Source organism: Leptidea sinapis, chromosome 13, assembly GCF_905404315.1.
Source record: "Leptidea sinapis chromosome 13, ilLepSina1.1, whole genome shotgun sequence".
NCBI classification, from domain to species: Eukaryota; Metazoa; Arthropoda; class Insecta; order Lepidoptera; family Pieridae; genus Leptidea; species Leptidea sinapis.
The window spans coordinates 13718232-13745975 of record NC_066277.1 but is presented as its reverse complement, the minus strand read 5'-3'; the positions used below and the strand labels follow the sequence as shown (position 1 = coordinate 13745975).

The 27744-nt window shown below is 38.5% G+C and overlaps 1 protein-coding gene across 4 annotated transcripts in view; it reads left to right on the top strand.

The window, feature by feature from the left end:
• Positions 1-27744, top strand: part of LOC126967618 (focal adhesion kinase 1) — a 188438-nt gene that overhangs the window by 58703 nt on the left and 101991 nt on the right. For 2 of the 4 annotated variants that reach the window (XM_050812170.1, XM_050812171.1), the window contains exon 2: positions 8625-9059. The exons of the other annotated variants lie outside the window; for them this stretch is intronic. In XM_050812170.1, the coding sequence (XP_050668127.1) occupies positions 8992-9059 (68 nt within the window). In that variant the 5' untranslated portion in view covers positions 8625-8991. The remainder of the gene's footprint in view (positions 1-8624; positions 9060-27744) is intronic. 4 annotated transcript variants of the gene reach the window in all.

Genomic DNA, 27744 nt, shown 5'->3' with positions numbered 1-27744 from the left:
GTATCCAATCAGAGTAGACTCGGACTATGGTATCCAATCAGAGTAGACTCGGACTATGGTATTCAATCAGAGTAGACTCGGACTACGGTATCCAATCAGAGTAGACTCGGACTATGGTATCCAATCAGAGTGGACTCGGACTATGGTATCCAATCAGAGTGGACTCGGACTATGGTATCCAATCAGAGTGGACTCGGACTATGGTATCCAATCAGAGTAGACTCAGACTATGGTTTCCAGAGTAGACTCAGACTATGGTATCCAATCAGAGTAGACTCGGACTATGGTATCCAATCAGAGTTGACTCAGACTATGGTTTCCAGAGTAGACTCGGACTATGGTATCCTATCAGAGTAGACTCGAACTATGGTCTTCAATCAGAGTAGACTCGGACTATGGTATCCAATCAGAGTAGACTCGGCCACGGTTTTATTCTTACCAGAGGAGTGCAGCTCTCGTATAAAATATAAAATCGTGTCATGTAAGAAAATACGGACTGAACTTAGTAGATGTTTAATTATTGCTTACGTTTTATTCGAGCTCCAGTTTCAATAATGAGTGTAGTATAAGATAAAAGAGGGGAGACCATTTGTATTGACCAAATTAACATCCAAATTGCGAGCTGCAACTAAATAGAATTTTATTTAAATGTGTAATGCTCTGTTACTATATATGAACTGTTAATATATATGAACTGAAAAATTTTGTGTCATGGTTCGCAACTGTTCGAGAATTTAAAAACCAACCTAAGCATTTGGATTGGTAACTCAAAGCTCACAGTGCACCTTAAAGCGCTTCAAGCGTAATGCTTAAAATTGTAAATATGCTTAGTGTCGCGTTTACAGCGATTTAACTGCTTGCTCGCACAGACGCTGCGGCGTTGCGATAAAAGTTTTAAAATGTCATGTCATTTAAAATGAAAAGCTGAGTAGTTTTACACAACAATTGTATAACAAATATTTCATGAAACTGCTCCGTTTCAAAATCAAAATTTGATTCGTTTAACTAATCTGAACTTTAAGCTGATTTCTACGTGTTTCCGAACAACGGCTTTCAGACAGGACCTAGGTGGACAAGAGTACTTTGTACTTTCTCCGGGGCGTAAAAAGAATAGGGGAGTCCCAGGCCCATGGGTGTCGTAAGAGGCGACTAAGGGCTTTTTAGAAGTGGGAGAGTCACGCTGCCGTCTTATGACGTCAGAACAATCGGGCCAGACTCGTCCGGGTTAATTACCACACTCGCACAGAATACCGGCGTGAAGTAACGGCCTAGTGCCGCTATGTTTCGCATAGGTTAGTGTCGAGGACCGGAGGCCATCCCTTCCCCCCCCCCCCCCCCCCACACAAATTATGAGAGCGGTCCGTAAAAAGATATTACCCCAGGAGGGTACCAGCTCTACCAGAGCCGGAGAATCCCTCCCCGAGCACTCTCGCTCGGGCCGCCCTTCGTATTCTGGGGTGGGCACAGAACCGCGCATGACCGAGGACAAACGAGGCAGTAACACCACGGCACCCCGCTCCACGCTCAACGTGGACTTTTGCAATATCAGGGGAATTCACTCCAATTTAATCGCCGTCCACCACCACCTTGAGACGGCGCAGCCGGCCTTGTGTTTCCTTACGGAGACGCAGATATCTCGACCTAGCGATACGACATATTTAACGTACCCCGGGTACAAAATTGAGCACAACTTTTTGCCTCATGCCGGGGTATGTGTGTACGTTAGGGAGGATATCTGCTGTCGCCGTCTCGGCAATTTTGAGGGTAGGGACCTGTCTACTCTCTGGCTCCGCGTAGATTTAGACGACCGCGTCCGTATCTATGCGTGTGTCTACAGGTCCCATAGTGGTAACGCAGAAACCGATCATCTCATGGGCTGCGTTCAAGCTGCGCTCCGCTGAAATCGTGGTCTTGGGTGATTTCAACGGGCACAATGCCGAATGGCTTGGATCACGTACCACAGACTACGCAGGGCGATCTGTGCATAATTTTGCATTGGCGTATGGTCTGTCCCAATTGGTTGAGTCGCCAACGCGGCTCCCGGATGTGGATAGCCACATGCCGTCCTTATTAGATCTTCTGCTGACTACACATCCCGATGGTTACCAGGTCTTTGTCGACGCCCCTCTTGGAACGTCCGACCATTGCCTGGTCAGGAGTGTAGTGCCTATCCGACGCCAACGTCGCAAACCACCAGCGACCCGCCGCGTTTGGCACTACAACTCAGCAGATTGGGATAGGATGCGTTCCTTTTTTGCATCCTACCCTTGGGGCAAGGTTTGTTTCTCTTCGGATGATCCTAGTGCCTGCGCCATTGCAGTAGGCGATGTGATACTGCAGGGCATGGATATTTTTATACCAAGCTCTGTAGTACCGATCGGTGGCAGATCACAGCCCTGGTTCGATGCGTCAGTTAAAGCAGCATCTGACTGCAAAAAACAGGCGTATCGAACTTGGGTTGCGGCGCTGGGCACAAAGGATCCGAACTGCAAAGTTCTTAAGAGGAAATATAACCGTGCCTCCAGATTTTTTAAGCGGCAAATCGCCCGTGCGATGTCTAAGCACGTCGTCAAAATCGGCGAGCAGCTTTCCAGTTACCCGACCGGAACACGCAAGTTCTGGTCGTTGTCGAAAGCTGCTCCTGGTAACTTCAACCAGCCGTCCATGCCGCCGTTGCACATGAGGAATGACACCCTGGCCCATACGGCAAAAGAGAAAGCCGAGCTCCTGTGCGCTCTTTTCGCCTCCAACTCGACTCTTGACGACAACGGAAAAACACCGCCGACCATCCCGCGGTGTCAGAGCTCTATGCCTGAAGTACAGTTCAGACAGAAAACTGTTAGGCGAGCTCTGTTTTCGTTGGACGTCAGGAAGTCGAGCGGGCCGGATGGCATTTCTCCAATCGTGCTTAGAACGTGTGCCCCTGAGTTGACACCGGTGCTAACGCGTTTATTCCGGCACTCTTATTCCAAAGGCGTAGTCCCTGACTCATGGAAGTCAGCCCTTGTCCATCCGATCCAAAAAAAAGGAGACAGTTCGGATCCGGCGAACTACAGGCCTATTGCTATCACCCCCCTGCTCTCCAAAATCATGGAGAGCATAATTAGCCACCAGCTTTTAGTATACCTAGAGGGTCACCAGTTGATCAACGACCGACAGTACAGGTTTCGCCATGGACGGTCGGCAGGTGATCTTCTGGTATACCTAACACATAGATGGGCGGCGGCTATTGAAAGCAAAGGGAAAGGCCTGGCAGTTAGCCTGGATATAGCGAAGGCCTTTGATCGTGTATGGCACAAGGCGCTCCTCTCAAAACTTCCATCATTTGGGCTTCCCGAGAGCTTGTGCAAGTGGACCTCCAGCTTCCTCACTGGGCGTAGCATACAGGTCGTTGTCGACGGATATTGCTCGAACCCGAAGCCCGTGAATGCTGGAGTGCCCCAAGGCTGTGTGCTATCTCCTACGCTGTTTCTTCTGCATATCAATGATATGTTGGACACCTCCAACATGCATTGCTATGCAGATGACAGCACTGGTGATGCCGTATACACGGGCCATGCAGGTCTCTCTCGGGGAATCGTCGACCAGTGCCGGGAGAAACTTGTGTCTTCTATCGAGTCCTCTCTCGAGAAGGTCGCGGAATGGGGTAAATTGAACCTTGTCCAATTTAACCCCCAGAAGACTCATGTTTGCGCGTTTACCACTAAAATAACCCCATTTGTCGTGTCACCGCTCTTCGAGAACACTTCTCTTAAAGCCGCGCCTAGTATCGGAATACTGGGTCTCGAAATCTCGAGCGATTGCCAATTCCGTGGCCATCTGGAGGGCAAAGCCAAATTGGCTTCGAAGAAGCTGGGCGTCATCAATAGAGCACGGCAATACTTCAAGCCGGCCCACATTCTAGCGCTCTACAAAGCGCAGGTCCGGCCACACATGGAGTATTGCTGTCATCTCTGGTCTGGTGCACCCCAGTATCTGCTCGATGCATTTGACCGCGTGCAACGTAGAGCAGCTCGAATTGTCGGGGACTCAGTGCTCTGTGAACGGCTGGATCACTTGGCGTTGCGTAGAGACGTCGCTTCATTGTGTGTCTTCTACCGCATTTATCACGGGGAGTGTTCCGAAGAGCTGTTTAACTTGATTCCTGCCGCCGAATTTCACCATCGCACGACACGCCACAAGTTAGGATATCATCCCCACCATATGGATGTGTGGCGGTCCTCCACAGTGCGGTTTTCAAGAAGCTTTCTCCCTCGTACTACAAAGCTGTGGAATGAGCTTCCTTGTGCGGTGTTTCGGGGACGATACGACATGGGTACCTTTAAAAACAGCGCGTACACCTTCTTTAAAGGCCGGCAACGCTCTTGTGATTCCTCTGGTGTTGCAAGAGAATGTGGGCGGCGGTGATCACTTAACACCAGGTGACCCGTACGCTCGTTTGTCCTCCTATTCCATAAAAAAAAAAAAAAAGTCAAGAAAGTATTTGTGACAGTTATGTATCATGCTTAGATCATATTTTATACGTCTAGATAGACTGTGGCAACTGTGAAAATGTCGAAAAAAATTGAGGTTGACTGTTAACCTCTATTTTGAGTAATGCACGCACACTACCACAAAGTGACATACAATGTACAAGTGGGAGGCTCCTTTGCACAGGATGCCAGCTAGATTATGGGTACCAGAACGGCGCCAATTTCTGCCGTGAAGCAGTAATGATTTAGCATTTCTGTGTTACGGTCTGAAGGGCGCCGTAGCTGATGAAATTACTGGGCAAATGAGACTTAACATCTTATGTCTCAAGATGACGAGCCATCGTAGTGCCGCTCAGATTTTTTGGGTTTTTCAAGATTCCTGAGCGTCATTCCATTGTAATGGGCATGGCGTATCAATTACCATCAACTGAATATCCTGCTCGTCTCGTCCCTTATTTTCATCAAAAAAAGTATATTTTCAATGGTTTTTGAATTTTCGAAATCGTAATCCAAATGTAGTCATAACGTTTTTTTATATGTATCTGTCGGGGCAGCTAGTTTATGCAAAAAGTGAAATGTTATAAGAATATTTGATTTTTTATTATCTGATAGGGTTCTAGGGAATACCATACTGATATTGTTACTACGTTAAGCGTTATTTTTTTTTATTTATTTATTCAGAAACAGACAGTCTTACAAATGATTTACTAAATTAAATAATAGAAACTAGAGTTTCCTTAATTAACAGGTTTAATAGCGAACAGTCTATTATAATTATACAAACATATAAAAATACTTAAAAGATCATGCAAATCCTATGAGAATTTAAATAAAATTATTTTAAGTTGTTTTTAAAATTTTGAAATTTGTTTTATAATTTTGTGTTCGAGTCATTGAGCCGCGTTCGTATTGGACAGGTGGTGATGACGTTTCCGGCGCATGCGCACATTATATGGGATACGCAGTGCACGCGCTTCGTACAGTAACAAGCCGCTGATCAAGTGCAATGTGTTTAATTAGTCAACAGTAGTGTGCGCATGAAATTGAAAGAACATTGCCTTTTCTCCATATTAGCTAAGACATGACACGTCGACTCATCAAATAGAGTGAATATGTCTTGACTTGATGAAGGAAATAAATAATATTGTGTTTTAATGTTATTTCCAAGTAGCTTTCCAATATATCTTATTGCTTCACCAAATCTCAAAAGTATTTTATTTTTTTCGTCTATCGAAATCGTCTGATGCGTATTCTCATAACAAGATCGAACCTCAGTTATTGGGTGATGCGTATTATTCCTTTTTAATAGTAGTAGATATTTTAGATTTGGTAGGACAACGTTGGTAGCTTCGTGGTAATTTAATGTTCTTAAATCTAGGGTAATGATAGTTGAATACGTTAACGCAAAATATATTTAAATTACCTGAATAGCTATTTAGTTTGAAGTAACCTAGCACTTCCAAAATCAACAAAAGTAAAACAAAAGGATAAAAATTCTAATGATTGTGATATTATTTGAAAAAATATTGCTCTAGGGTTAAAAACCTAGAAGAAAACAGTCGAGAACGTTTGTACTGAAAAAATACCGCTAAGGTTTCCTCTCGTTTTAGCCACCATTGTTATTTTCCATGGTTAATCTACAGGGAAACGAACTGCCAACAGCCAAGTAATTTGACCACAAAGGACATTCGCGCGTCAACCTTGAGTGTCACTGTCATTCCGATGTGTGATTGTGGCTTTGTGTTTATCATAACCGGAAGTGCATTCATCGGCCGGATGTAGCGTGTTTTTATTATTTATGATCGCTTGCTGCGTGTGAAATTTGATGTTTTATAATTGGTTCGTTTTATAATTTGTTAATTGGTGTTGCTTAATTCAAATTTAATTACTCTTTTTTCTTCTTTTGTCTGTCTCGTTTCTGTCTGTTATGTCTTCTTTGCACAAGGCGCCTAGGTGTTCACTACAGCTGCAGTGGTACGTTTTTCTGCCATGAAGCAGTTGTGTCTAGACATTTTTGTGTTTTGTTTTAAAGAGTGCCGTAGCTAGTGAAATTATTGGGCTTATGTTACCAGCGCTAGTGAAAGTATGTGACGAGCGCAATTGAGATTACGTTCAATATTTTGATTTCTATCACAAATACTGTGGGACACGCATTATTATGGGCAGAATGTATCTCGTTGTTGCTGACTCGTCTCATTTTCTCATAATATAAAAAAGTTCCATTCATAGCGCTTTCGTGGAGTCAAGATTTTATTTCCTATTATTAACTTCATCCTGATGGAGTATTCACTTCTCGTATGGTCTAAGCTCACCGATTTTTTCCTTGAGATTCTTTCTAGAATAGCTAGCCTAATGTATTCTCAAAAAATGTAAGAGTGACTCAGAAAAAAAGTGATGTTTCAATTTTCAAATTTTCAATAAGGGCGGCATGTGGCTACTTACATCTGGGAGCCGCTAGGCGACTCAACCATTATTTAGGGCAGACCTAAATCTAATGCAAAATTATGCACAGATCGCCCTGCGTAGTGTGCGGCGCGCGACCCAAGCCATTCGGCATAATGCCATAGTTTGTTTTCAATAACGTATCTCTAGTTACGGATACATTGCTGTCAACGTTTAATGACAAGATCTTATCAATCCATAGTTATGTCCAGTATAGGTAAAGTCCAATGCTTTATGTCGATAGATTATTGAAATGTAAGTAAGCGTAAAAGGATAGATTTGTCTTAATACCTCTAGTAAGTTAAACTAAGGAAAGATAGGTTATTGAAAACGGCCGTTAGTCATCCAAGACTACGATCTGTGCGCAAGTACGACGTTCACTATTGCTACCTTACCACCGTGGGACCTGTAAGAGTTGTAGACACACGCTGAGATGCAAAAGCGATCCTCAAAATCTACGCGCAGCCAGGTTTTTCACGCCGTTACTGTCCCACATAAATTCAAAATTCAACTATTTTTATTCTTGAAAATAGGATGTCACATCACTTATTGAATGTCAAAAACTACCCATTCCAAAGAGAATGCTTCTGACCTGAGAGGAATGGGCGCAACAAACTTTTTTTTTATTAAAAAATATGTTTATATATCTGTAAAAGCATATACATCGCCCCACAAAAGACTTACTAACTCGACTTAGCCGGGTAGTAGGCATTATAAGTTTGTTTGTTCCTGATGTTAAGATTATGGTTATGACAGTTTCCAGCAAATTAAGTTATGTGCCTATGAACATACATTACACTATGAAGAATATACTGAGAAGCAACGGTCAATATGTTAATTTCTTTAAATTTTGCTCTCAATGATTCTTTAGGACCTTGGTTATAAATAGGACATAGGCCCTTAATCGCCTCTTAAGACCCGTGAATGTTGTATTCCATCTTGTACACGACAATAAGGTTAGGGTCAAGTGCGTGTCAGATCACCCATAGAGAACAGTAGGGTTACTTAACACGTGACATAACATTTCGTTTGTTCCATTATGAAGGGAGGAGGGTCACACCCCCTGCAAACCATTTCGTTGTAGAGGTAAGTGAGAAATTTTATTAGATTTGTGGACTAAGATGAGTGATGTAGGCGTAGTTTTATTATTATTTGTCCAAACTACTATAATGTGTTCAATAAATTAAACACTAATGGCCTTACAAATAAGCTGGGTATAAAGTTATACCTTAGAATGAAACAAGAATATGCAAAATGTCGACTATATCGCTGACAACACTGTCAATACAATGATAATTGTGAAGTTGTCAGAATGTCAGGCAGCCTTGCAAATAAACGTGGGAAACGTTATAAGTCCTAATAAACCAATCTCTATTTGTAAAGATTTTGCAAATTCTTGGTTTATTCTCAGTTTTAATTTTGTTCCAAGTCTATTTATAAGACCATAAGTATACACTCATTTATGGTTTATTATATATACATAAAACATGTACAGATCTTAACTTCGATACCGCAAGTGAAAGAAGCATGCCTGCCATCTACTGAAAAGAAAACAAACTAAAAAATTATATACCTCAAATCATGTCAATTAAATTGTATTTTTTATCCAACTCGTTCTAACGTATTTAATTGGAAAGAAGTGAAAATATAAGCCTCGATGAAATACTTCACAATTGCCAACTCGTTTCATCTGTATTTCATTCATTTCAGATTTAGTTTAGCCTGCCGAATGATGTCGAGAATCGATCAAAATCAAACTGTGATGGCCAGTTGGCGTTAAATTTATACCTAGTTTAAGTGCTTCGAACAAAACATAATCCAATAATCGTGCGCCTTATTATAACAAACGACTTAGACTTACCTAGAAGGACCAAATGTAGAAATTTTGTAATCTGTTTTACCCTAGTGTACGAACGCCTTAATTTTGTATCAAGTGCAAAAAGTTTTTTCGTCGTTCGAAAAAAGTAAACGTCAATTTGACAGCTCGGGTGTTTTTTGAAGATTTGTATTTGGAACGTGATGCAACGATATGTGTAAAGAGTTTTTATAGGTGTTTTTGTAAGTGAAAGTGTTAAGCATGGAGCGGTGCGACGGATTCCTCGTGTACAGGAAGCCGGTCTACAGGGTGTTCCAGTATTTGGAAACGTAAGTATTGTTATTTGATCATAAAAGTTAGTTAAATACAAATCAATCACGTGCAGTTTTTCTTACTTGTTTCTAGGACATGTTTAAGTGCCGTAGATTTTATCATTCTAATAATTTTGCCTCGGGTGGGTAATAAATTTTTAACTTTCCGCTAAGAAAATTTTGAAAATTTTCAAAAATGTGGAGATTTATTGGTTTCACTCCGTTTTTCGAAAATCAAGTCGTCATCAGATCTCAACGTTTTATGGTCCTAGAAAGCTTCCCTGACTATTCCTGCGATGGTGTCCGTACGTCTGTATGTATGTTTGTGTGTGTGCGCTCCGAAATTTTTTTTCGGATTTGATTTGAAATTCCGAGTTTGATCAATCGATTATTAGTGGGAAGTTACATGGATGGCCTGCAGGGTCACATTTGTTAAATTTATTTATTAAATTTATATCTCTCTATTTACAAACCAATAGTCGACCGTTTTCCTATTTTTTTTTTGCATTTATACTATAACTTTCACAGTGCCTTCATAATAGTGTGTTATTGTTTTAAGAAAGTTGGAAAAAATGGATTTTAATGTTTCCCCTTTGGTTAAGTATGGAACCGCTGCACGACATCGCCACGAGCAGTGAGTTTTATTTTAAATGAAAATAAGGGACGAGACAAGCAGGACCTTCAGCTGATGGTAATTGATACGCCATGCCCATTACAATGTAGTGCCGCTCAAGATTCTTGAAAAACCCAAAAATTCTGAGAGGCACTACAATTGCGCTCGTTACATTGAGACATAAGTTGTCAAGTCGCATTTGCCCAGTAATCTCACTAGCAGTGGCGCCCTTCAAACTGAAACCCAGTAATGTTTACACATTACTGTTTCACGACCGAATTAGGCGCCGTTGTGGTGTCCATAATCTAGCCGGCATCCTTTGCAAAGGAAGGCTTCTCTGGTGAATTTAAGCGTGTATGACGATACGTCGCTTTATTGTGCGCCTTTTACCACATCAAAAGTAAAAAGAATAATAGCTATAATAATTGTTACGCAGATAAAACAGCGAGCACACCAGAATCAATAATGCACCCTCTGTACAAATGCAAGGGGTGCACCTCGTATACGAGGGCGCAGCCGTGCGGGACGCTAGTGTGATTTATTTTATAGAATATTGTGTGCCTTTGTTCAATTACACGCGATCATATTAAATATTAAGAGTGCGTACGTTGAATTAAGTAAAATTAAGGATCGAAACGATAATTGTTTATATTGCGGGCACAGGTGGATGAATTATACCAAGATCTGAGCTTTGATTGCAAACTATTAAATGTTATTTAAAACGTCATCATATTTTAAAAGGTTTTTTAGCTTCCCTTTTTTAAGGACAAATTTCTTCACATTAAAGGGAGATTTAAGACTGATGCTTGAGCAATTTAAATTTGTTAATGGGTGCGTTAACGAGAGGTTTAATATTCAAAATACTAAGCAGCTTATGTTTAAATTAATAAAATAAAATAATACAAAAAAGCCTTTTATTCAGAAATGCTATTTACAAAGTTGATTAGTTTTATCAGTATCAATAAGAAAGAGATTAAGAAGTAAGTTAGTTAATTTAATTATTATGATAGTTCAATAACAAGGAATTAATTTTGATGCGTTTTATTCTGCAAGAACCTCTCTGCAAGTAAAGGCCTCCTCCAAATTGAGCCAGTTTTCTCTGGATTGCGTTATTTGTATCCAGTTTGGACCCGTTGTGTGTTTAATTTCAGCCTCCCATCTGTTGCAAGGTCTCCCTTTCTTTCTTTTGCCCACTGGCCCCCTCTATTCTGTCACTCTTTTTGTCCACCTTTGATCTTGCAGGCGTGTTATGTGTCCTGCCCGTAGAAGCAGCTTATGTTTACGAACTGTCAATCAAAATTGGTTACAGTAAGAATAAATATGCTTACCTTTTCTTCCTTGCTGTATCTCTTTTAAGCATTTACTTCTCTGTTGCACGATTTGTTCATCTATACGCTAATATATTGTAACTCTAGGGCTCGACCCTCGAATTATTTTTAATTATTTTTGCACCAGATCGATACTCTAGATTGATGAGTTATTTTTTTGCATACATTAATTAAACGTTTCATTGACAAGAAGATGATAGCAACCGGCCTAGGCTCAATAACAAAATATGTAGATTTAAGTTCACTCTGAAGAAGTTGCGGGCACAGCTTCATAAAAAAGTTTGACGGTCGGACCGTAAAAAATGAGTAATAAAAGCGAGAATTATGTAATTTGCAAGTTGTGGCATAATATAGTAGAACTAGCCGTTACCGCACGCTTCGATGGGCGAATTTTAAAAGGAAATAAATTAAATTTTATTCATCTTATTACAAATACAATAAAAAATAAGTAGCCATAAACCATCTAGGATAGTCTAATGTCGATACGATCAGTGGTTTTGGCGTGATTCATCCTCAAACATAGACCATTTTCATTATATATTTATATATATATAAGATAGAAGGACATACGAACTTACGGGTCAGTGGATGACCGCTCATGTCAGTGGAATTTGGCAGCAGGATTGGGGTTTCACAACTGTTCACTGCCCGTGAAAAATGCGGTAGAAGAGCGAGGTCTCTACGAAACTTGGTCTGTAAAAAGACCCTACTTTACGCCAGATTTGTGTGCAATTATGCTAATTCTCTTAGGACAACCTTTCCCTAAATATTTTTCACTGGAATATTTTATTATTAAAAGTAAATGAAAATAAAACTTACAAAGGTGAAACCATGGAATATGCAATCACATCAATTGTATGACGTCATTTATAATATATGTATGCATATATACCCTGTTTCCCTTTCTCTAATGTATTTTATTACAATACTCGGAGACGCTTGTTAGCACCCCGCTGTTCTTTTGATATATTTTATAGGGCACGATATAGTTGATTAAAGATCTCCATTACGCCGAATTGGACCGAGAAATGTCAATTATTGTTAAATATAGCTCCAATGCTTATATCGACCGATTACATTATATCTGTAATATTTTGAAGATTTCCGTTGGGATCGCGATGGGAAAGAAGTCTAATGTATAATATATAATGTTGCGGAGATAGTGAAACATTTTCCACCTAATGAGATTAAATCCCAGGTCGATAGTGTACTAGGGCAGCATAACGAGATAGGATTCATTCTCAGAGTAATGTTGCCAACCACAGAGACGGGGAAGGCACTGTAGAAGCCACTTTAAGTGCTATTGGGAACGTGCCAGCAAAAATAAACGGGCATATACATACGAACTAATTACAAGGCCTTTATAAATTAGCGAGACTTGACAATGAGTGGTTTTTATTGATTATTATTGTTTGCTATATTCATTGTTCATATTAAAGTTTTTATTTTGATCTGCGAATAACGGCGAATGGCTGTGTGAATCTTCTTTTGTATGTGGCATATTATATTAGGGTACATATATGCATACATAAAAGAATCTCGAACAAGACAGCCGATAGAAGTGGGAAGAGATGGTGCAGTGGGGGCGGAGGAAGCGTCCCTATTTAGATATCACTACGCCACAGCGCCGTCTGTCTGCCGGTTTGCGATAAACTCAAAAACTACTGCACCGATTCTCGTGCTGTTTTCACAAATAGATAGCGTGGCTCTCGAGGCTGGTTTTAGTATATAATTTGTTAAGTTTTTGTACACATATTTGTATACACTAACGATATTTGTTAGAGGTGTCGAAAAAATATAAGCTGTCAAATATAACGAAGTAATGTATGATGGAATCGTGTATCTTATTATAGGTCTACAAAAAAGTCCGCGACAGTATATGTCTGCATATCTCTTAAGGGTAAGCATTTTAATACTTAAAAAAAATGGCAGTTAAGTAAAAGCGGTAATATAAAACCTATTTACACAAATAAGTCATTAAGCCTTATCATTATATGAAGTGAAAACCTCTTTAGCGGCATTGAGCACTTTTCTTGGGATGTTAAAATTCGTAACACAGTCGTTGAAATTATGGATGAAAGTTGATTTTTCTGATCTTAAGGATGACATATAATTATTGGCAATCGTAAAGCGGTAATGTAATAGCTGTTTACACAAAAACGATATCATTCGTTATTTCAAATAAGTGGATTCCACCGTCTATCTTTGATCCGTTACTTACGATAGTTGTTTTATATCTTTATGGATTAAATATCCTAATGGTATCCCCCCCTTTCCAACCTTCAATTACATAAACAGCTCTAGACTCTTAATACGTCAAAAGGTATGTAGCTCTTAGTTAAAGCTGTTATTAGGTTAGGTACCTATTACGTTTCCCCACCGCTGTGTGTACTCTTTGTGCATTTTCCAGTTGAGTGTCCACGTTATTTAAGCTGTCTGTTCGATTTATTGTCACGTTTTATTTACTTTATTTATATTGTTTAAAAATCTAATCTAATACAATGAAAGAGATTTTTTATTAATAATAATTAATCTGTGCGCTTTACGCACTCTAGAACGAACTCTTCATATATGCATTTACTTACTGTTACTTTACTTTTGAATGCGTATGTTTTGTTTTTCTAAACTTGAATTTATAAAAAAAACCTCATATGAATTACTAATTAAACTGAAGTGGCAGTGGGCAGGGCACATATTTCGACGGACAGATGGCCGTTGGGGCAATAAAGTCCTCGAATGGGGACCACTTACCGGACGACGCATTGTTGGTATGCCCTCCACAAGATGGACCGACGATCTGGTCAAGCCGGAATACGTTGGATGAGGGCAACGCAGGACCGATCGTGGTGGAAATCTTCGGGAGCGGCCTTTGTCCAGCAGTGGACGTCTTCTGGCTGTTGATGATAATGGTGAATTAAAAGTCTCGATTTCTTCTTATATCACGTCCGTGTCGATGTGTTTTTAGCTATCCCGATCAGCAAGTCTCAATGTCATGAAAATATTATCATCAGTCTTTGATTATGTGTTCAAGTATTACAGTCTGTGATTCGGCCAAGATTCAGTCACATACAAAAATATATATAAACGGCCTTACAATTAAACTTGGTATAAAGTTATACCTTAGAATAAACCATTTTAAAAAACATTTTTTGTATTATGTTTGTATACCAATACCCCCTTATTCATAATTGTCCGCTAACTTAAAACAGCCGCTAAGGAGTGTTTTTTCTCATTCTGACCTAGGTCAATAGAAGAAGACAGAGTGAGAATTAGCAATGCTTTAAGTTAGCAGACTATTATGAATAAGGGGGTTAGATTATAAGTAGGTAGGCTAAACGTAACGTTTGGTGGGTAAATAAATGTGATTGAAATCGAAGTACATATATGTAAATAAATACTTAAATTAAAAATAATATGCAAAATGAATACAAAAATACATTTTGCTTATGATTGGCTTTTTCCGGTTTTCGTATCATGTTTCCCGCGATTGTTTCCAAGGTGACTTGACATTCGGAAAACTTCAGAATCTTAGAATAATGACACGAATTATCATTGTATTGTCAGCGATATAGTCAACATTTTGCATATTCATTTTGGTTGATTCTCAGGTATAACGTTATACCAAATTTATTTGTACGGCCGATTGTCTTTATAATGCATAGGGTATACTGTATACACCACTGTCGCCTTGAGAAAGAGCTTTTTAAAAGAAGTTGTAATTCCTAGATCGTATTTAAAAAGAGCAAGTGCTTTAAATGTTACAATTACTGAGTTAATTTTTAACGCTAACTTGTTTACCTCTATTTATATAATACAATAACTGATTTTTACTAGGAAAGGAATGGGCATGATGACAATATGAAAAATCAAAAGATTGCTTTAAAAATTACGATGAAAGGATTCTAAAAAAATACTTTATTTAGAGAATAATACGATATTGTTTTTACATTAGGTTTTCTCTTCAGGGATGCTCTCGAAAACGTGCTCTGAAAAGGTCACAGGGATTTAATAAAACTAAGTAACGCAATACACCGCAATTTTACGCAATAACCTAATGTGAAAGCATGGGTACAATTGCACGCTTTTTAATCCTTTAAAAAGTATTTTGTTTAAATGTGAAACACTCGCGTTAATTAAAGAAAATACTTTATTCAATGAAATAAAAGTGTGAAACACGACATTGGAGCATGTTACCAAAAATACCAATTAGACTGAATGACATCACGGCTAAGTAATCAATAAAGACTAGTTGTATACCGACCATAAATCCAAGCCTCATGGCGACTGAATAATATTTTCAACAAATAAAATGTAGAAGACTTCTTCGTTGATAAAGCAATGCGGCAGTTGCAAGCGATATTAAATCCATTCAGTCGAAAATGCCACCACTGGTTCGAAGTCACCGCCTGAAAATTGCACCTAAATCCCACCAACTATGTAAACATAAGTTTGTGATAAAATGAAGCCCGAAGCGAGAATTTGTATAAATTTACCCGAGATAATATTCCCTCTAATTTGTACAAGAAATAGCGCAAGACACGGGATCTGGGTGAAGAATTGCTCGCTTTATCTTCATACAGCCCGCGGGTCGGCTTTCACGGAGCTTATTGCCTCCTACGTCGGTGGGACGTGTTACGTTACCTATTAAATTATTGTAATTACATTTGAGTAATAATTATTTTATAGTAGACAAGGACAAACGTGCGTACGGGTCGTCAGGGTCACCTGATGGGAAGTGGTCAGCGCAGCCTATACTCTCTTGCAACACCAGAGGAATCACAGGAGCGCTACCGATCTTTAGATAGGTGTGCTCTTTTTTGAAGGTAATATCGTATCGTGTTATACCCTTGGAACACGGCGCAAGTAAGCTCATTCAACAGCTTGATTGTACGTGGATGAAAATTCCTGGAAAACCGAACTGTGGAGGAACGCCACACATCCAGATAGTGAGGAGGATAGTTAAGTTAGGGCCTGTGGTGCGACGACGGAATAGGTTGGGCGACATGGATCGATTACGTCTTGGGACCACTACCCATTAGAATTTAAATGACACACCATTAAGAAATGAAACTACGCAGTGCCAACTGATCGAGCCTTTCAAAGACTTCCCGACTATTCTGGAAGCTCTGCGTTGCACGCGGTTAAATGTTTCGAGCTGATACTGGGCTACACAGATGAGAACAGTACTCTATATTTTTTTTATGAAAATAAGAGACGAGGCGAGCAGGACGTTCAACTGATGATTATTGATATGCCTTGCCCAGAAGAATACAGTGCCGCTCATCCTGAGCATATTCAAAAACCCAACAATTCTGACCGGCACTACAACTGCGCTCGTCACCTTGAGACATAACATGTTAATTCTTTTAATTTGCCCAGTAATTTCACAAGTTGCGGTGCCCTTCAGACCGAAACACAGTAATGCTTACACATTACTGCTTCACGGCAGAAATAGGTGCTGTTGTGGTACCCATAATCTAGCCGGAATCCGGTGCAAAGAAGCCTCCTACTGGTAAAAATTTCCATCAATCTTTATGTAAAGGATCTTTTATTGGTGTAGAAGGAGCTTACGGGTTTGATTCTAAAATCAACAAAAATAAAGTCGCGGAATAAATGCACGTCGTAGGATAAAACTATTCGCCAGTAGAGCGCGGGGCGGTTGAAGTTGTGACAGCTTCCAAGTTGAAGGAATGATTGCCTGAGCTCACGCGAGCTGGCAGCAGCTTCGTGCGGGAATGCAAATTGTTCGTTGGTTGTCGGCTCTGATGGACACCAAACATCCTGACTGACAATGGCTATATGTTTTTAATAGATTTATTGGATGATTGCCCTGTTTTCTTTTATTACTGTATAGCGGGTCGTTTTGCTATTTGTTGTTCCTAGTTTCTGCCCGCGACTTCTGCGTTCCTCCCTCTCCTTCTCCTTCAGTAACTTAACACTTATATGTTATGTTTTGTGTTTTGTCATTTTGGCATTGCTGAACTATAAGCAAAGATGTTTACCTTGGACTGATACAATTATATTAATATTTTGTTAAATGCTGAAGCTGAAAAAATATTGATTTGGCAGAGATGCAGTGAACTTGCCATTTCTACCAAAGTGTAATAGTAATTGGCATACGTAATTTCGGCTTTGTGTCATTTTTCGACCAGAACGAATTATTGATTTTCGACTTTGACTCATTGAAGTACAATAAACAACTAGACTCAGCTCTCAAAAATATTCTGAAGCAAAAAGTCTGCCTACACATCTATTAGGCAGAGTTTTTTTCAGTTATATTTCGACCGCGCTTTGAATACAACGCCACGCAATCACAAAGTGTTCAGTGTAAACTGAACAAATAGCTGTCCATCCGAACATAAAAAGGAGTCGTATATTAACAAAATTGTAACTTGTAAATTGTAACTTGACGTTTTTTATTTGTCATTTTGCTAAAGAATTACTTTTCATTTGCATAATCATCTTGCTTCGTGTACGCGTCCGTCTAGCGCGTGACATAGTGATAGTACTTCTTATGAGCATATACAAATAGATTTTGAATATTACCAAGAAATAGGGAGTTATTTTCAATGAATGTTATAATATTATCTATATAAGTTCATTTATACGTATAAACAACGCCGTTCGGACATTTTTTGACGACCTTTTAATAGGCGATTGTGAGTCTATTTGGTTATTGTACATTCTTGTGATTTTCGCCTATCTACAATATTTGATACGTAACGCAATATTAGCTACAGCGTTGTTTCTTCTTGAACGGCGCTAAATCTTCCAGTTTATGAACTTCGAATCTCATGTGCCGAGTTAATATAAATTGCCGAAGTTCGCTCTTATTAACTTTGCCTCGTCGAATATGAACAAGCGAGTGCACTTCATGTCTGAACTTGTGCTCATTAAAATATTGGGCTTCGGTTTGAAAGATTTCGATGGTTTTCTTTTGGGAGTTTAGAGTAGGGCGGCGGTTTGCTAAGGGGCTCCTTTATGCTTAGAAAACGTCAAATTAGTTTAAACTAGAATATTATACTATAAATGATAGTAATTAATAGAATTAATGTTCTTACATACATAACTTCATTTGATCACAGATTTAGTCCAATTCCAATAGTCCTTAAATACTTTTTTTTTCCACTCGCCTCATCCTAAGTAAATGTAGTAGAATTAAAGCTGCCTTATTGTTGGTACTCCTGACATCTTTTTAGTACATAGATCCATCAGACTACCTCAACATTTCCCTCCCAATAACTGTCTCTATTGCCTGATGAGAAAGCTCATGGTGGCTCAGAGGGCAATGGAGAGGACTATGTTCGGAATCTCCCTGCGAGATCGAATCTGAAATGAAGAGATCCGTAGGAGAACCTAACTCGCTGACATAGCCCAAATGACTGCGAAACTGAAGTGGCAGTGGGCTGGGCACATAGTTCGACGGACACATAGCCGTTGGTTCAGAAAAGTCCTCGAATGGCGACCACATACCGGAAGACGCAGTGTTGGTAGGCCCCCCACAAGATAGACCGACGATCTGGTCAAGATCGCCGGAATACGTTGGATGAGGGCAGCACAGGACCGATCGTCGTGGAGACCTTTGGGGGAGGCCTTTGTCCAGCAGTGGACGTCTTCCCACCGATGATGAATGAATGAATTAACTACCTCTACCACAGATATAAAGAGCGACAAGAAAGCCAAGTGAGCGAAACACTCGTGCACAAAAGCCTGTCACATATTATGGCTTTATTTTCTACACGCACACACATTACGCAATGAGACTGGCGATCCGTTCTTTGACACGTCTATATTGCTTAGAAATTTAGTAAAAGAAGTCCATCCAGAAGTCCAAGAACCATCGCACTGTTGTAAACAGTAAAAATAAGATTTATAGAGGAAATATCTGAATGAAAATATACAGTATGATAATATATTCCAAGTTTTTTCTGGGGTTGAAGCTGGAAAATTTTGGCTTGCGTACATGTAAGCCTGACCTCGGAGGTCTTTTACGTAAACTCTGGCCGCCGAGAGATGATAGGGAAATACAAAATCAATACAATCCCAATAATTATTTTTATCGATTTTCTCCGTACCATATAACCAGTGGACGCGACGATAAGCGACGCTTTTCACGTTAGTGGTAATGTTACTCTTACGAGACATTTCATAAGATTTATCAAATCTCGGCTAACGTAGTAAAGTAAAATAACTATAGATCTATGCAGATCTTTTTTCAAAATTATTTCTAAAAATATCTATCTCATAAAAAAAATACCAATTTCAGAAAGCTTTTACCCTGTAAAATATACGAGACAGTGTTGAAGGCAGGTACGGCGCGGCGTACGTGGGACAATGTCGCCGAAAATGTGTTTACTCTTTCAATATAGCCTTTACAGGTTCTAGAGTGCTTTTGTTGGGCGAGATAAAGTCCTTCCTATAGTTTCTTAAATATTCAAATAATCCAAAGTTATACCTTAGTCGATTGTTAATTTTGTATGGTTGCTGAAGGTAGTAAATTTAAATTGAATACTTTTAAATTAAAACGCGTGTTTTAAATGGATTGTTACATAGAGGGGCAGGGAAGTATACCAGTGGGAGGCTCCTTTGCACAGGATGCCGGCTACATTATTGGTACCAAATCGGCGCCTATTTCTGCCGTGAAGCAGTAATGTGTAAGCATTACTGTGTTTCGGTCTGAAGGGCGCCGTAGCTAGTGAAATTACTGGGCAAATAAGACTAAACATCTTATGTCTCAAGGTGACGAGCGCACTTGTAGTGCCGCTCAGTATTTTTAGGGTTTATCAAGAATCCTGATCGGCACTGCATTGTAATTAGCAGGGCGTATGAATTACCATCAGCTGAACGTGTTGCTCGTCTCGTCCCTTATTTTCATAAAAAAAAATATTTGGAAAGATAAATCAAGTAAAAATTACATTTCGATGATTTTCCAATGAACAGGATTACGAGGGAATACATCTGTGGTACTCGCATTGAAGAAAATAAAAAGATTCACAAAATGATTCCGGATTTAGATACAGAATATAGATGGAATGAAACAAATTTAGTGGTGAATCGCCACTGGTTGCTGTATAAGGAAACGCATAATAACCACTCGGCCATGAACATGGGCGCCGAATTCCACCTTCACACTACACGCCACAAATAAGAATATCATCCGCACCATCCGGATGTGTGGCGGTCCTTCACAGTGCGGTTTTCAAGGAGCTTTCTTCCACGGACTACAAAGGTGTGGAATGAGCTTCCTTGTGCGGTGTTTTCGGGTCGTACAGCTTCCTTAAAGGCCGGCAATGCTCCTTTGGCTCATCTGGTGTTGCAAGAGAATGTGGGCGGTAGTGATCACTTAACACCAGGCGACCCGTACGCTCGTTTGTCCTCATTTTCCATAATAAATAAATAAAAAACATTAAAATTTTATACAAATTTAAGTTTTTTTATGACAATAAGGGACGAGACGAGCAGAACGTTCAGCTGGTAGTAATTGATACGCCCTGCCCATAACAAGCCAGTACCGCAGAGGATTCTTGAAAAACCCAAAAATTCTGAGCGCCACCACAATTGCACTCGTCACCTGTAATCATAATGCTTACTCATTACTGCTTAGCGGCAGAAAAAGGCGCCGACATAATGAAGCCGGCATCATCCCACTGGTAAACAGTTCTCGCCGTCGAACTCACATAGCTGCACGATAGAACTCACGCACGATACAATCGAGTGAACAATACCTCACTTATAACTTCAATATAGTATTTTCTTTGATGAACGAGTGTTACACATTGAAATGAACAGTCCCCTGAAAACGTGATCTGCAAAAGTCCCGAAACGTCGGGTTACCAAAATAATAATAAAAATTTAGTAACTTTTACACAAAATCTACGTAATTTAAAAACACAATTACAATTACACACGTTGTAATCTTTTGAAAAGTGTTTTATTTTAACATTAATTTATATTTTATACAATACTATTTCATTTAAACATCACGAATTATTTGGTAAAAAAATGCTGTCTGTTGTTTTATTGAAATAACGAGTATTTTACAGTGGAACTGTCAATCCGTGCGTCACTAAATTCTCTCATAGAAAGTATGTCCATACAAAACAAATATTGAAAATAAAAATAATTATGTGTCCGAATCGAAATAAAAACTATCCTATGTCTCAAGTTAGCCTAAACTGCACTCCATGAAGTAATCCCCATTCAAATCCGTTTTTTAGTTTAGGAGTTTACTGGAAACAAACATCAGGACACTGGATGTATATAATATATTAAGATAATAATAAACATTATAGGAAATAATTGGAATACCTCGGCCCTTCTTGTTATTGTTGTTTTGCGCCTTTGTACAGAGCGGCGAGAATAATAGTCACATTACTTCTATTAATTTCAATCTGTCTTTCGCGATCATCTCTAAAGTAAATTTTTCCGCTTGTGTTGTTCGAAATGCTTTTGAATGGTTTGAATCTTTAATAATATTTAGGACATATCGTTTATAATACTAGAACTCCTGAGCACAAATTAAATAATAGTAGATTTTATAACGAGTGCACAAAACGATCCATTTTTATCCGAGACTGATAGTAATGTCGAGGATAAAATTGTTTTGTGGACGAGTTATAAACTCAGCTTTTCATTTCGATTACGAGGAAATAAAACTGTAGCATAACATGGACATTTTTAATAATTTTAGCAAATTTGAAGAAATTAATAAACACACCAAAAAAACAATACCTGTTTCCCGCCACTTTTTTTTTTAATCTTACGACATTTATTACATTAGGCTTGGGCTCCAGACCTATACAGCCTACTATTAAATTAATTTTGTAATATATATTTTTTTTAATTAATTAAATAACCTACCGTATTTTAATTAAAATTTCAATATCTTTTATGTCTTAAAAAACACATGAGGCAAGTAAATATTATAAAATAGCAAATTCTATCTCTGAACTTTTTATTGTGTTTGGCTGTGTAGCTCATTTTCTTTGCCTTAATATAGATACATTTATGAGTAGATACTTTTGTGCACTTGCGCACAATAATCAATTTTGTGCAGCCTATATCGTGCACAAATAAGCAATTTCAAAGCATGAGAAGTGAAAATATAATTAATTCCTCTTTGACATAGATGTATTACTATAAGTAAACTATATAGACAATAATGATACATGGTTCTGTCTGGTTCTGTGCAGGTCACCGGTTTCTTAATAGTTCTTCTCCCCATGTCAAAGCCCCTTTAACGAACTGATGTAGAATCATGACGTTTGTCAAGTATTGTTGCAATATTTTATGTTATAGTCCTATGGTAAATAAATATAATATAACGCAAAAATCGTAAAAAAATGTTGTTGACCTTGTTATTGATAATTGTTGAATTGACCAGTTGTTATTGTTAATTTAACAACCTTAGTCCCCAGAAAACTTTGCAAAGACAACAAAGGGTCGAGTTGAATATATACCTAGTGTTCTTATTTCAAACAATGTAAAATTTCAGTTTAAAACACGTGTTTTCATCTGAGAAATAAAATACTTATAGTATTTTATTTAACGACGATGCCATTTAAATACCCCACGGAACAGGCCACCCCGTTCTGCAATCGATAGCGGGTGTCGTCGGCAGATGCCTTTTTGTTCTGTTATTTATGAAAAAACGGTCTTTGCTGCAGGCGAGTTTTTTTTTTAATTTGCATTGGTTGCACAATGTGGTTGTGTTATCAGTGTTCCGCATGGAAAGAGGTGGTCGGGCAGATTACTAGACCCAGTGCGCCTCTCAGTAAGGGCTTTTATTTCTATCATGATGTAAGTACGATGGACCTGAGTATTAGAAGACTTATCAGAAATAAGAAACAAGCTCAGGCTGACTAAAAAAGTAACTAAAATTATCAGCTTAAAATATGAAAAGAATAATGCTTTTACTTACTCAATTGCATGTACAAAGAACCTAATTAAGTTTCCAGTTTTTACAACTGGAAGTATACAACTGGACTTTAACATAAAATTTTTATTCTTTTTCATTTTATATGTAATTTATTTTATAGATTTTACATAATTATAATTTTACAGAATCAATCCATATATCATTATCATTTATCATATTTATTATTTTGCCATTGAACGTTTCAATGAAAACGTTTTATATTCATTCAAATATTAATTCTATTGATTGGTATCGGAGCCTAAGTCTAAAAAGGCAAAGTTTTTATACCGAACGTTCACGAAACCTAAAAAATTAACCTAGATAATTTAAAGAACTCCCCTTACATATAAGTAATTAAACTTCGCTGTACTAATGCAAAATTATTATACTTGAAGACATAAAAACCCAGCTACAGTACCATTCAGCACAATTACGCTCATTTGGAAGCGGTGACAGAGCACTCGGCGCGTTTCCGGGACATTTAACTCTTTTTTTCCGCTGACTTTTCCCCGAGGTTTTTCGCAACGTTGAATACTTTTGTCAGATTCGGAGAAGGGCGGGTGCGGCGATGTAAGTTTGGAAACGAATGGAATGATGTTGTTTTGTTTTGTGCTGTGCAGATTATGTAGAAAAACGACCTGATTGATCATAATATTTTTTTTTTCGAGAAGAGAAAACTACATTTACGTATTGAAGGCCCCGTAGCCGGGCCCATATTTCGGACTCGGCTGTAAGCACCCCCTACCGACTGAAAACCTACTCTGCGCTGATAGGCCTAAAGGCTATTACAGCGAAGCCTTGCGGGGGGGCCTTGGAGGCCGAAAATGTAGCACACAGGCGCGGAGCGTCTCGGAAGGAGGCTTGAACCTCGGACCGCCTGCTCACTTGGCTGGATGTAGAGAATTTACTTTATTTTATGATACCTAAAAATATTTTTTGTTAAAGAAATGTGGACCTCTAACATGAATATACTTTAAATTATAGAAGACCTGGTGTACCGATAATTCGTGATCAATTTTTGGAGGTACCTAGGTTTCCAAATCGTATCACACTTGGCCTATTTGACCGAAAACTTAAAACTTTAGTTCCAGCCAACAATTAGGTACTTCAGCGCGCCGTTCTTCTTTATTTTCAGATGTCGATACAATATTAGCGGCCATTCGAGCGCCGGGAACTAACTTTCATATTGGAAAATGGTGCCTTGAAACTTTACAGTTTTCTATTTTATGCGGCCGTTTGTTCTTGGCAGGCTTTTTATACGTTCTTTGTTCCGATCATACTGTTATATACTGAACTTAAATACTTGCAGAATATTGCGCTTGCTGCAATAATAAAAACTCTTAGCGTATTGATTTATAGATAATCTCCGCTGTTTGAGAAGGGAACAGTTTGCCATTTTAGTGACGTCATCAGGTCAAATTTTGTTGCAACACTGCGACGTCTCACAACATTGCAAAGGTCTCGGGGTGGCAAAGAGCCAATTTGGCATCATTTTTTGATTCAAAGATGGCCCCACAGAAAATTACCATTACTACAATATAAAGTTTGTAGGATACTCGAGACGGCAGAGGACAAATTCAATATTGTTGCGATGGTTATCTGCGCAACAGCCATTTTGACTGTAAAATGCAATCTTATCGAAAAACGAAGATTCGCGCTACAACTCATCCGCATATCATTAAAGAAGACTTGAAGCTTGGTACTTATTGTCTATATGCAGGACATGCCTTAAATCGGTCGCTACACTTAAAGAGAGTGGCTCCATCAAAATGCTTGCTGCTGATACGCGGGTGAAAATTAAAGAATTACCCTTTTTTCAAGTGAAAATTATCACAATTGAAGAGAACTAAAACAAGCAAAGTAACAAAGTGCACGCTTATAGCTCCAAAGGAATGGTTGGAAATGTGTTTGGATGGAGTCATATTAAGGCACAGGGCTTCAATTTTGGGTAAAAGAAGTGATGATTTCAGACAATGCGTATAAAGAGACTGACTGTCTTAAATCGTCCGTGAAGACTGCTCTTGGTCACATGTTACGAACTATCCAGCTTGGCTTGAAGTCAATGTTCTAGTCTTTATGAGAGCGGAAAACTAGCACTCGTCTAACACAGGTCTGAACCTGTTGAGTTGAATTTGAACCCATTTAATTTATAATAACAGATTATTGTCAGCTTAAGGAAACATGAACTCTAAACGACACGCCAAAACGAAAGCAAGAAGTAAGAAATTTTTAGAACAAGCAGTGACAAGTTTCCCAAGGAAACGTAAACCCATCCATTCGTGGCCAGACAGATTTACGGTCTTCATTAAATCCGAAGCTAGTCTTTTTTAATAGAATCCTTTTTTTTGTTAATTGCTGATACTTAATAGTAAATAAATACATTTAAGTTTTATCAAGATAAAATATCGTCATAAAAATGTATCTCATTTGTAACAGATCTGATGGTCAGACTAAGCATATATTCATTAATATAATGAACTAAAAATAACCTTTTTAATATATATATATATATCAATCGTGAAGACTTAATAATGCATTTATTGATTGCGTTAGTACTGTCAATATAGAAGTAGAGGACAAAAATTGTGGCCAAAAAATTAAAAATAAAATTTTCACGCCTTACCTTCTCATATCATCATCAAATTATGCGCAAACGTTGTCACGGGTACTGAAAACGATGTTTGGTTCTCGTTATCCCGCCGTAATGAAGAGATTCCCAAGGGTAACCGAATTCCACGCAAATGTAGTAGCCATGTTAGTACCCACTTGTATAATATTGCTATCATAGTCGCCTATTAGTGTCAAGTGTAAACGAAGCCGGTAAACTCGTGCTAAAAATCCGATCCAATTAAGCATTGGGTTAACCTAATAATTCATTTGTAAGGTTTGCTATTAATTAACATGGCTTACCTGAGGATTATTGTATTGCTCAATCTATACTATATATAATATAGTTTATATAGTTTATTTACCGGGCTTCTTCTTACTTACGGTTAGGTGGGTACCACATCAGCAATATTTTCTGCCATCAAACCTGTGCAAACATTAGGTTAAGCGTAGACTGAGACGCAGACGACGCAGGTCCACGCAGCACAGAAGCACAAACCTAGAAGCGACCTCTTGCAACCGCCTTAGCTTGCCAAGAAACTGCCCCTATGTATTCAAATATGTTTTTAAACGACAACGCAAAAGTGTCTTCCTGCGTCCCAGCATACACTCGAGTGGCCTATGTCTGCCTCGCCTGCCCTGCCCTGCTAAATCAGTACTGTTCTGTGATAAATTAAAAGCGTCTTAGCATACGCTTAGCCTTATTGTATTTCGGTTTGACGGGCGCAGTCTCTATTGAAATTTCTGGTCTAATAAGACTCCTTATATTATGTCCCAAAATGACGAGCCCAATTGAGATGCTGTTCTGAATTTTAGGTTTTTGATGAATCCTGGGCGGCACTGCTTTGAACAGAGCGTATTATTTACCATCAGTTGAACGTCTTGTTCGTCTTGTTCCTATTTCTTATTAAAAAAAACTTGCATGATCTTTTATGTTACCATTTGCCTGCAATAATTTTAATAATTAAACAGGTTTATTATGTGATTGTATTTGTTGGATGCGATTACTAATTATGACAGTAATCACGACCATCATGTTCACGAAGCATCCTTACACAAATAATGAATTAATACAAGTTCTAAAGTTTGATGCATCCAATATAGGATGATTTATATTATAGTTTATTCTTTATTACTTTTTATGAAATATTTTATATTATTTAAACACGATTCATATATTGGATGCAGCACCTTACAGATTTATTATGTATATTAATTACAGCCCTTGTAAAACACTATTTGATTGAAAAGAGTGGCCGTTGAGTTTCTTGTAGGTATGTTCTTCTCACGAGCTCAATTTTTTGCTTACATATGGTAGAATCAGTAATTTAAAAGCCCAATTAGATTTTTTTTGTGCAGTTAGATGTGGTTGAACATTCTTTAGCGGAATTGCCTTAAAACGGCCATCAATGCGTACGTCATGAAGAGCATTTCATCGTACTTTCATTAATTTCTGTAAAAATGAATTGATGTATACTAATATTATAAAGCTGCAGTGTTTGTTTGTTTGTTTGTTTGAACGCACTAATCTCTGGTACTACTGGTCCGATTTGAATGATTCTTTCAGTGTTGGGTAGTCCATTTATCGAGGAAGGCTAAGTTTTTTTTCAAAATTAGGGATCCGTAATAAAAATCCTATTTTGTAACACAAGATGTAAAATCGAAAACCTATTTTTGCGTGCGCTGCAAAAACTATTGACAATAGAACAAAATGATGTATAGGCTATAATATAGGCAATATTTTATTACTAATAAAACTATCGCGTGAATTATACTTTATATGGCAAAACAACGTTTGCCGGGTCAGCTAGTTGATGATAAAAACGCCGTGTTAAAGTAACTCGTTGAGTTTGTAGCCCGCTTCAAACTTGAGGGGTAATTTGCCTTTGCGAACAGCGTTTGACTTAGCTTTTAAAGTTAACAGAGCTTAACGTGCTTCCAGCGCAGTAGCAATTTTATGTAATTGACTAGGCTGGACTGTATTAAGTCAGCCGTCGCGGTCGCTTATTTATATTTAAAATGTATTAAGCGATGATAGTGTTGATTGCGCTAAGTCTTCACACTTCGGCAAGTGCATACACGGTAGTACACGGTGCATCTTCAGGGGCTATTGACAAGAGCCACTCTACTAGTCATCATTTATAAAATTTAAAACGGCAATGCATATCCAAAAACAATTTTTCAGCATTTTTTAATTACTGCGTCTCGGACGGATTAGAGGATTAAGGTTAGGCTTTT